Source organism: Puma concolor, chromosome A2 (assembly GCF_028749965.1).
Source record: "Puma concolor isolate L17-30 chromosome A2, mPumCon1.1.hap2, whole genome shotgun sequence".
In the NCBI taxonomy this organism is placed as follows: Eukaryota; Metazoa; Chordata; class Mammalia; order Carnivora; family Felidae; genus Puma; species Puma concolor.
The window spans coordinates 53,146,171-53,157,957 of record NC_141668.1 but is presented as its reverse complement, the minus strand read 5'-3'; the positions used below and the strand labels follow the sequence as shown (position 1 = coordinate 53,157,957).

The following is an 11,787-nucleotide window of genomic DNA, read 5'->3' as shown; positions in this document are numbered from 1 at the left end:
GTTGCTTTTTAAGATTTCCGTTAGTGTTCATAACCCATTATTTTGAATAAGGTTGGTAAATAGTCCTCCTTTGATGGCAGATTTGATTCAGATGAACAGGCAATATCAACAACACATATTTGAAAATTAGCAATAATTTCTTTAGGCTTCTATCCGATTTTCACTAATTATCCTCAAAATGTCTTTTATAGCTTATTTTTCTTTTAAGCCAGGATCCAACCAAGTTTCATAAATTGCCTTTGGTTGTCTAAGTATTTTTAGGGATACAGAGATGTGAGTTTATGCACATAACTGCGATCCAGTGCCTTGTGTAACATGATGTATTTATCTTGTCAGTGAACCAGGTGGGCCTTTAGTGAAGACGAAGAATGTTCCTAGCATTGCAAAGGACACAACTTGGATATGGGAGGAGGAGAGGAGCCAGTCACTCATAAGGGCCGTTAAATTGGTGTAAGCAGTCAGCACTTTCCTTTTTCATGTTAGGGCCCGCAGAAAATCTTATTTCCATAGTGTGCTGGGGTAAACACAGGGCTCCCTCGTCCTGAGGGCTGGGGGACCTACATTTGTAGTACATCCTGAAAATGTGCGGCAACTTTTTGGGTTCCCAGTTTATGTCTCAGGGTATTCTTATTTCAAATCTCTATCATTTTAGGTAACCTGCTGTGTTTCTTCCTCCAAAGAACCTAGTTTAGAGTCTTACTTTGTCCCTTTCAGCAGCCACTAATACCCATTAATCTGGAAAAACAAAGACAAAGTTGGCCTTTTTCCATGTTGTTTATTCCCAACTAGCTACATGAGGGGGATAAACAAATTAGTAGGAGCTTTGTGGAGATAATGAGGTATGGGTGGAAGGGTGGGATTTAAACAGAAAATAATCTTATACACAGCTAAATGGAAGATTTACAGACATCCTTTTTTTTTTTTTTTTTTTTTTAAGTATCCTCTGAGGGTAACAGAGGAAGATAAAACCATCATGAGTAAAATAAATTAGCAACTTTTTATCATTGCATAACCCAAAGAGAAGTCTCAGGAAGTGGTTTGCATTTTCTGTCATGATTTACAGATACTTATGTGATACATATTTCCAACACAGGGAAATAAAGACTAACACCGAATAACAGATTCATATATGCAGAGGGAAGTTGAGCACATGAAAATAGCTATCATCTGGTAGCAAAAATAGATTTATGCTGATGTTAATATCAAAATTAAAGACATTCAAATAAATTATGCCAATACATTGGAACTATTATTCCTAACATCACAAGCACAACTTTATTGCTCCTACTCATAACTTTAAAAAAAAGGTCTGAGAAAATTATACGATAGTTTGAGGGCATGATAGAACTTCTGGAATATGTTAGTAAGCCTACAACAAAATTCAACAGCGAAATAAAAACTTTATGGTTTTTCTTTTAGGGTTGACACTGTTAATGGTCGAACAAGACCACTCATCATAAATCTGGAAAATACGGATGAGGGACAATACTTGAAGTTCAAGTAAATGATTTACTGATGGTAATTATAAGCAGAATGTGAGAAAGGCAGCAGCTCAAATAAACAATCAAGTATTTTTGAGGTTTGTTTTTCTCTTCCAGAGAGCCCCACAGGAAGCAAACAAAGATTGTGGGCTATTGGGGTACTTTCCTTGATAGATAACTGGACTGTTGTCCTAAAGTGAACTCTGGTTAAATTAGTACCAGAACTGGCCTGACTTTTGGGAGGCGAATGGCATGGAGAGCCGCCCTGTGATTCTGATTATTACATTTGACTCGGGAAATACCAGACTGTGCTTTGGGGTCAGCAGAGGGAAGCCATGTGCTGTCTGGATACACTGGAGAGTGCTGGTTTCTTCCTGAATGAATCGCCTGCAACTTGGGGTAATCGATAGTGGCCATAGGAACTTCTGAAGTACAATGTGGTTGACGGTGCAAAGTCCCATTCCCAAGAGTATCTGTGTAATTCCCCATGGATTTGGGATAGAATCATCAGGAATAAAATGGAGGTTGGTTACAGCATATCTTAGATGGTGCAGTGACTACAATTGTTTAATTGGGATTTTCAAAGTTCAGAAAGTCAGATTCTACTTCAATTCTTCCCAAAGAATGCCACGTTTGTTTTCTTTATCTTAAAAATATGAAATACCCTTGAGCTACAAATGACATGGGAAGGTGCTTTTGAGAATAGGGACTAAAAGAAAAAAGAAGCCATTTCCCCCTCAAGGTACTTTTAAGATTATAACAGTATGACTCACTAAGCTGTTTAAATTTTAGAAAAGCCCTTTACAGATGCTGGTACTAATAGCTTTTTAAATTTGCATATAGTTCTGTAGTATATTCTAATTCACCTCTGTTTCCATTTCAAATAAGAGGACTACAAAGGTGATATTTGGTCCATTTATCTTTGTGACTCCAATATAAAGCATAAAATCAATTGAAATAACAGCACGGGGACAATTAAAAAATTTCCAAATACTATATAACAATGCTACACCCATTCAGGCTGCCCATCTTGGTTTTGTTGTTGTTTCTTTTTTGAGCCAGCCTCTGGAGGAGGCCTATTTCATAGTTGATATGGCTAAAAGTCCACATTTTCCTTCACATTGTGAAAACTAGGTTTGTTTTCCCCTAGAGTATCCTTACATCTACAGCCTGCTTCTTCCTCTCTGCGAGCAGACTTTGGATATATGCTTGAAAAGAAAAGAACAAAGCACGTACCAAAGAATCTGTGTCCTTTAACTGCTTAGAAATGGAAATGACATTCACATTGTGTTCATCTTGACTTCTTGATAAAATGGAATGAATGAATGTAATATTTAAGGAATCATTTGTTGTTTTAAAATGCTAATCATTTGCAAATTCCAAAAGGCCATGACTCACTTTCAGTAACTCTACACTTTGAAAGTGCAATACTGTCCAACTAGTTGATTATTTGGTGTAAACTGAAAAAAATCATGTGTTCTTTTTTTCCCGATACTTACTCTACTTTTCATTCCTAGAATTCTACATGCTCTGAAATTATTTAAATATCTGTAAGTGTTTTCTGGCGAAAACTGTTTAACACACCATTATACCTGATATTCCATAGGACTGTTATGGACAATAGAGTCAAAGACTTAAAAATTACGCTTTGGTTTTAATGTAATCTGGGCAGAAGTTGGAACTACTTTGATAACACACTTCAACTACTGCACAGATTCTATTATTGTACTTTAAAATAACATATTTAAAAAGACAAAGTTTCCCCTTTCAGGAGTTATAATCTGTATTATTCAAGACTGCTGCAAGACTCACAAAAGAGGGAAATGAGTAAGAAGAAAGTGTAGTAAAGAGATAAGACAAAGCTTCATCAGAACACAACACAAAGGAAGAACATCAATTCTCTACATTTGTCTATAAGGCAGATGGTCAAACTTCTTATACAAGATCTAAAATATGGTGTTATTAAGAGGTAGAAAATACCAAAACAGCATTTAAGAAAAAACTGTTGAGTTCCTGAAAACAATCAGTTATTTTGCTAAACTTTTAGAAAGTCAAACTGCTGTGTGGAATGCACCGTATGTTTTATGCTAAACTGGAACATTCCATACTCAACAGAAAAGTAGGGAGTGGGGAATCTAGGGGTGGGGCTGGGGGGGATGCAGAAAACAGTTTCTTGTCAAGAATTTGGTTCTCACTAAGGAGAGATTTCCTACTGTGTCTCTGGGATGCCATTATAGTGTTTAACTAATGGGCATTTCTCAGATTGACAATTTCTCTGAGTAACAGGGTACAGTTTTGCACATAAGGCAATAAGAACTCTAGGGAGGGATGAGCTCAAATGCTTTTCCTCTTCAGGAAGGTGCCGTATCTATGTCATATAAAAACGTACATCCTACTAATCTCCTACCAGCCTCCCAACCACCAAAATGGAAGTATTCTTCGGACTCCAGCACCAGCAGAATTGTTCTGGATGAGCAATTCAAGAGCTGTCGGAGGCAAAAAGATATCTGAGCTACCAAATTAAACTTGGGTAGCTTACGCATGAGTGAGTAACCCTGGGTATTCTTAGTTCTTAATGCACCTGGGAGAGATAAATTTTTTTCTCCAACATAATTTTATAAGGCATGAATTTAATTTGAATTTTCCTAACCTTTGGAAAATTAGTGTTAAAGCTTCTTTTTTAACCCACACATTAACATTCAGTCTTTCATTTTTATTAAATAGCTTATATATAAAATGAAATATCAAGGTGTTCTACATTCATATAAACAATTGTGATAACATTTGAAATTATAAAGGAAACTATTGAAGAAAATACATACTTAAATACAATGCTAAGCTAAGCACAGGTAATCATTCTAGATAATTTCTTTTAAATATATAGACACAGGTTTGTGGCTTCAGAAAGCAAACACAGGAGAAGTACAGGTGTATCATTCTTCTTTCCTTTTTCACCACAAGACAGGATGGTCCAGTTTGGAAAAACCAAGATCTTTTCTAAGTTCCAAATAGGTGCCGTTGCTCACCCAACAGTCATCATTGGATTTCCTGTGAAGGATAAAAGAATTTCTTGAAGGCTACTGAAAACACTGTCATATTCTCTCCTTCCCTTTCCCTCCTTTCTTCCTCCCAACCCTGGGCCAGGCTATCATTCTTACAGACATACAATGTCCCTGATAATCTCATATGGGAACTATGAGGGAACAGGAAGCCTGGAGGCCATTTTGTCACTTCTGACTTTGACTTCTCAAACTTAGAGGCTGTGAAAAATGGTGCTTGAGAGAAGCATGGATAAGGGAACAGTTTGTCATATATAAAACATGGCTGGGATGACAGCCACACCTTGGGTGTGACTATGGAAAAGCTACAAATCAACTAGATTGTTCAATGAAGTGATAAGTTAACATTAAAAACAAAAGGAATTGGAAGACATAAGAGTCAGGAGAGAATAGCCTTGGTTCACTATCCTTTGAATAGATAATATATTAAATAGATGAAAATTCAAAAGGTACAAAAGGGTAGATAGCTAAAAGTTTTCTTCTTACTCCTATCTCCCAGATTTCCAGTCCTTTTCTTCAGAGGCAATGATGATCTTATAAGCTTCATTCTTTCAGAGAAATTTCATGCATGTGTGAGCACGCATGCATACACATACATACTCCACTCCTCTCCCATTTCTTCCACAATGACAGCACTCCATGGTGTCCTACCTTTTGAGTTTTTGACATAACAATATATATTGGAGATCATTTTCTGTTGTCACAGTAAGTTCAGCAAACTACAGCCCAAGGGCCAAATCCAGGCTTCTGCCTATCTTTGTAATGCTGGTTTTTTTTTTTTTTAAGTTGACGTATAATTAACATAAATTGTTCTATTTGTTTTAGGTGTACAATATATTGATTCAACAATTCTGTACACAGCATTACATCAGTGTCACCATAATAAGCGTAGTCACTATCTGTTACCATACATTATTACAATATTATCAACTATATTCCCTATGCTGTGTTTCTCATCTCTGTGACGTATTTATTTTATAAGTAGATACCCTTTAATCTTAATCCCTTTTTATTGGAACACCACCATGCCCATTTGTTTAACTGTTGTCTATTGGTGCTTTTATGCCGCTCAGTGGGTTGGAATAATTACAACTAAGACCTTATGGCCTGCAAAGCTAACAATATTTACCATTTGTATTTTATAGTCCCCAAAAGTTTGGGGACTCTGTGGCAATAGGGAATCCTGATTTTTTTTTTTTTAAGTTTATTTGTTTATTTTTGAGGAAGGGGAGGGGCAGAGAGCAAAGAAGAGAGAGAATCCCAAGCAGGCTCAGCACTGTCAGCACAGAGCCCGACCTGGGGCTTGAACTCACAAACTGTGAGATCATGCTCTGAGCCGAAATCAGGAGTCAGATGTTTAACTGACTGAGCCACCCAGGTGACCCTGATTTCTTTTTAAACAGTCGCATGATATTCCATTGTAGAAATGGACACAATTTAACAGGTACCTTACTGGTGAGCCTTTAGGAGGTTGTTTTTAATCTCTAGCTATCACAGACATATGTTAATAATAATATAATATGATAAACATATAACAATATGTAATTTTACATGTGAGTATAGTCACATTAAAAATTCCAGTAAGTAGAACTATGTCAAAGAGGGTGTACATTTATAATTTTGACTGATATTTCATATGCTTCAAAAGCATAAGTGGAGAGTGCCTGTTTCTCCAACCTCCCAGGAACAAGGATTCTTATCACACTTGTTTCCCTAATCTAATAAAGGGATGTGTCTAAAATAAGCCAGTCTGCATACCCAGTGCTTGACTATGAAACAGAGGAGCCCAGTTCTGTAGGAACTGTAGTTGCCACTTGGAATTTCTGTGGACACTTCCCTTGTTCCCACATTCCTCTGTCACCTCTTTGCCAGGACCACTACTGCTGAAGAATTCTTGCCTTTTCTCCAGCTCTTTATTTGCCACATCTAATAGTGTGATAATTTAACAGACAATCAAGAGGAAAAAGAGCCACCTGGCTGCATCCATGTTCTGTCCTTTTCCATTCCAGACATAATTCTAGATGGTTTCAACAACAGCCTAGATAATGGTTTATATTTTGCATTTAAATGTTAATTTATTTCCCATAGAGCTCCACAGACTTTGTGGACTTTCACATTAGGTAAAATTGATGAATCTCCCTACCTAGTTCTTGAGACAGTTTAGTCACCTACAGTTTTTAATGATCCTGAATATACTGCAATGAACATCTTTATAAATCTAATTTCCCTTGTTTAAAAATGACATGAGGTGCGCCTGGTTTGCTCAGTCAGTGAAGTGTCTGACTCTTGATCTCAGCTCAGGTCTTGATCTCAGGGTTGTGAGTTCAAGCCCCATGTTGGGCTCCATGCTGGCCGTGAAGCCTACTTAAAAAAAAAAAAAAAAAAAAAAACCAGACACAAGACCCTAGATGATTTATGAAAGAAAAAGAAAAAATTAGCCTACTTAAAGGTATATGTGTATATCTATCAATTGATCAGCAAATCAACTGATCAGTCTGTTAATCTATCCATTTATCTATCTCTTGCCTTTAAAAAATAGTTAAAGATGTCTTGTTTTTAAAATATTTAAACAAAGTTATGAATATTCTGGGATGAAACTCTGGTTGATCTTCATTTGCTTATCTCCTGAGTCTGGGTAAATGATCAGAAGGGATCTGGCAAAACCCACATTGACTCTAGGGGGAAAAAGCATTATATTTTGGGGATGAATAGTACTTTTTGCTATTTTGGAATACAGACTTTATTTCTGCTGCTGACAGATTAGTAGCTAATTCCTCCTAAAAGTGTTCATGTTATCCATTAAAACACAATGGCAACCAAAACAAAACAAAAACAAAAAGCAAAAAACCGAAAAACCAACCAACCAACAAACAAACCCCAAACAAAAAAACCCTGGCTTCCCTGAAAGCAAGACTGGGGTGTAAGGGGTAGGGCAGAAGCCTGTGGCTTTTCTATGTGCGCCTGTTTTAATGTTGATTTTTTTTTTTTTTTTATTAAACCAATAAAAAAGCCCCTAAAACCATACAAAGCCCTGGCCAGTAGTCAGGAGAGCCAGGTGCCAGTCCAGGACATTTCACTGGGGCCTCCTATGTTCCCTGGGCCTTTGCTTCTGCCCAGTTAATATAAAAGAGGGGGTAAAGGGCTGATGATCTCTGATGCCCCTTCTAGATTTTTAAGTCTATTTTTAACAGGACTTTAATGGCAAGTTATTTTAAAACTAATAGTAAATGTTCCAAATCCAAACTGAAGTGTTTTGTAACTTCTGCAATTCAAGAATTAGACCACTTGCAGGGCACCTGGGTGGCTCAGTCCGTTGAGTACCTGACTCTTGATTTCAGCTCAGGTCATGATCCCACGGTCATGAGATCGAGCCCCATATTGGTCTCTGTGCTAAGTGTGGAGCCTGCTTAAGATTCTCTCCTTCTCTCTCTGCCCCTCTGCCTAACTTGTGCTCTCTCTCTCTCTCTCAAAAAAAAAAAAAAAAAAAAAAAAAAAAAATTAAAAAAAAAGAAAGAATTAGACCACTCAGAATTTCCATTTTCCAGGGGAGAAGTTTCTGTACTCTGAAGCAAGAAAAACACCAAGAAGGCTCTCCTTTGGGGAGGGGACAGCCCATTTACTCTCTTCATACTGGAAGCATCAGGTGTCACCAGTACCTATCCACCAATGACCCACACAATATGCGCCCACACCTGAAAAACCGCGGCTGGTGTTCCACATTATTTTCTTCTAAGACCCGTCGCCTTTCTCTCTGTAGCTGTTCAATCCTCTGCTTTTGTATTTCAGCTTCTTCCAAGTTCCCTTCTTCTAGGAACCTGAGGCATTAGGGAAAAAAAGCAACACAAATTCTGAGAAAATACTGTAATCATTACTTCTAGAATTATGTATCTAAGACTGGATATTCAAAATGCTTCCCTATAGGTAAGAACCCCCCTTCAACCTTTAAAACAGTATTTTGAGGTAGTTAGGGAAGACATCATCATCATCATCATCATCATTATTATTATTATTATTATTTTAAATGTTTATTTATTTTTGAGAGAGGGACAGAGAGTGAGCAGGGGAGGGGCAGAGAGAAAGTAGGACAGTGGATCCAAAGTGGGTTCTGCACTGACAGCACAGAGCCCGATGTGTGGCTCAAACTCATGAACTGCGAGATCATGACCTGAGCCAAAGTCGGACGCTCAACTGACTGAGCCACACAGGTGCTCCAAGATATTATTTTTTGAACTGGTGACATATACATGGCTCAAAAAATCAGATCTATAAAAAGGAATGTGTCCCTTTCATCCCCATCTCTCATCCCACCTGTTTCCTCACCATACCTTTTGCCTGTAGCCTCAGAGTACATCAAACTTTTGAATCTTGCTACTTGATACATTAAGAATTAGTATGTCTATATATTTTTTAAAAATATGCATTTCTTGAGGCACGCAGGTGGCTCAGTCGGTTAAGCATCCAACTCTTGATTTCAGTTCAGGTCATGATCTCACAGTTCGTGAGTTTGAGCCCCGCATCGGGCTCCATGCTGACAGTGCAGAGCTTGCTTGGGTTTTTTTTTCTTTTTTTTTTTTCTTCTCTCTCTCTCTCTCTGCCCCTCCCCTGCTTGCTCTCTATTTCTCCCCCCCAAAATAAACTTTTTAAAAAATTTTTGAAAATATGCATTTCTTTCAGTGGGACTAAGCATCTTTTCATATGTTTAAGGGATATCTGCATTTCCTACTTTGTGAACAGTTCATTTTCCTATGTCTTTTTTTTTTTTTTTTTTTTTTAGTGAGTTAATCTTGATTTTTGAAACCAATTCATGAAATGAGTTGAAATATAGATTTCCCAGTTTGTCGTTTGTCTTTTTAACTCTGGGTATAAAAATATTTTTTTACTTTGCCATGAAGAAGTTTGTTTATTTTTTTTTAAATAAAGTCAAATATATAATTCTCCTGTTTCCTTTCTGGGTTTTGAGTCTTAATTAGGCCCCAGGGCAGAGATAATTATTTCTATTACACAGAATAGGAAACTGAGACTAAGAAAGATGACACAGCTTGTGGCCAGCAAACCTAGAATGAGAAGTTAGGTTTTGTGCACCAAAATAATTTAAATCTGAAGTGTAAAGGAATTGGGTGTTTTTCACTCTTTCAAATACACAGTTACAAGTTCTATATTACTATAGGCAGTAAAACTCTTAAAAATAAACACTTTGGGGGGATATTTCAACAGAAATAAGGCTTTACTGATGAATAAAGGCCAGGCCACACATAGAATTAAGCTGGGCTCCATACCTTCCATGACATGATTGTTTTCAGTCCTCGTAGACCTAGACCTCTACTCCTAACGACATTGTCTCTCTCGAGCTCCTCTGATGGCCTGGGAGTTGTTAGTAAGACTCTTTATAAAGAGTTTTACATCTCTGGAGATAAAGATCTTTAAAAAGTCCTTACCTTTGGTCTGGTCTAAAACGAGTGTCAGTAGGTGGTAATAAAGACTTTGACAATGGATCCATTTCATTTAATTCTAGGGCAAACTGTGTGAAGCCATAATATTGCTCATAGCCTTTTGGCATGGGATCTAAAAGAAAAAGAAATCATTCATTTCCAACTTCCTTTCATTTACATTACATTTTAATTCCTTCACCTTTTCATCTCAAACCAGCTATTATTTTTTCTCTCTCAGATCTAAATTCTTCCATTTCTACTAAAATATTCTGGCTAACAAATAGGTGTTGAATGTTCCTCCATAAATCTTTTTCTCTGTAAGTTTTCTTCTACCTACAAGGATAAGACCTCTTTTGTGTGGTCAGATAGGGAATTTATGTAATGCTGTGAAGTTTTTATACTGTGCAAGTTATAAAAATAATTTGTTACAAAAATAAACATGTGAAAAAGAACTCTGGGTCCATGTTTTCCTGACTAACAACACTAACTCTGGAGAATCCATTTTTCATTTAAGAAATGTCAAATCCTCCTGGAACTCTGTCTAGTACCTAAAATAGTGTTGAACCCATAGCAAGTGGTCAATGTTATTCTTTTTTCCATTCCTGCCCTTCCTTTTACCAAGTCTTGTCCCTCCATATCTTACACATTTATATTTAAAACTAACTCAGTGGAAGCCGGGAATAGACGTGGGATTATACCGGCAGAAATACTGCCAGCTGGATGTCAAGGGGACCGAATGAAGTAAGGCTGTTGGACCACTGGCATTTTACAGGATGCTTCCATCAAGTTACCCAGCTGCAAACATGTGTTAACCCTCAAGCAAAGGGAAGAATGAGTGGGAAGGTGATTCAGAGATTATCAGGGCTACCACTGCCACCACAGGCCCAGACGACAAGGCCCAGTGGGGGAAGGATGCCTCCACCCTTCAAAGGATGGGGCCACTGCCACAGTTTCAAGCTGCCAGGCTGCCACCACCCAGAGCCTTGGGCCCCTGCAATGTATCACTGCTACACTGGTAGTGACAAAATGTGTCCTCAATGGTCTGTGCTCTTGACACAGCTAAGTTGCCTGTATAACAAACACGGCCCATCCTACCCCTTCCTTGTTAAGTAACAGCACACATCCTAATGATTTAAGTCACTATTAGAATGGTTTTGTTTTATTTTGTTTTGTTTTGATCAGCCCAAAGCATTCTCGTGGTGGTATCTCAAAATGATGTTTTATAATATGACCAAGACTTAAAAGATGGACAAACGTCTCAAAAGGTTTTGGGGGACATGTTATGAAGGTTTGGCTTCCCTAGCCCTTTCTCCCCACAGCTGCTCAAGGGCTATTTTTCTAGAATTACAAGAGACATCAGAGTGGTTAATGGTATTGGGTGAATCCGGGAGACCCCTGACTTTTGTAGAAGCCCCAGGTCACTCTTCTTGTCTACTGACAGTTTCCTCTTTATTCATTCTTACTCTAGAATGACTTCCTGTGCTTCCCTAACACTCCTTAGTGCCCAAGATAGGCACAGGAGTGATGTGTGTGGCCTGGAAGATTTCCTCAGAGAGAGTGACCACGGATTAAGTGACCAATGGCTTCGTTCCAGGATTAAGAACCCAGGACCTAGCAGGCCAACTGAGGTGTTGTTGAGAAGCATAAGGATGAGGCTGAGATAATGATTACTGAATGAAAGAAGGGCTGGCCGCTCGAATGGAGTTCAAAGCAGGTAGAGGCTAGAGGTACGAGACAGACACTGCTGCCAGCCCGCCTGCGGTTCCTCTGGCCATGCCCCCCACCCCTGGCCCAGAACTGATTAACCCGAATACTAAC

The 11,787-nt window shown here is 38.1% G+C and overlaps 1 protein-coding gene across 6 annotated transcripts in view; it reads right to left on the bottom strand.

The window, feature by feature from the left end:
- Window positions 1-755: 755 nt before the first annotated feature.
- OSBPL3 (oxysterol binding protein like 3) overlaps window positions 756-11,787 on the bottom strand; it is a 178,782-nt gene continuing 167,750 nt past the window's right edge. For all 6 annotated transcript variants that reach the window (XM_086694139.1, XM_086694148.1, XM_025930045.2 and 3 more), the window contains 3 exons: window positions 9,976-10,102; window positions 8,233-8,355; window positions 756-4,529 (listed from right to left, as the gene is read on the bottom strand). In XM_086694139.1, coding sequence (XP_086550265.1) covers window positions 4,433-4,529; window positions 8,233-8,355; window positions 9,976-10,102 — 347 coding nt within the window. In that variant the 3' untranslated portion in view covers window positions 756-4,432. The remainder of the gene's footprint in view (window positions 4,530-8,232; window positions 8,356-9,975; window positions 10,103-11,787) is intronic.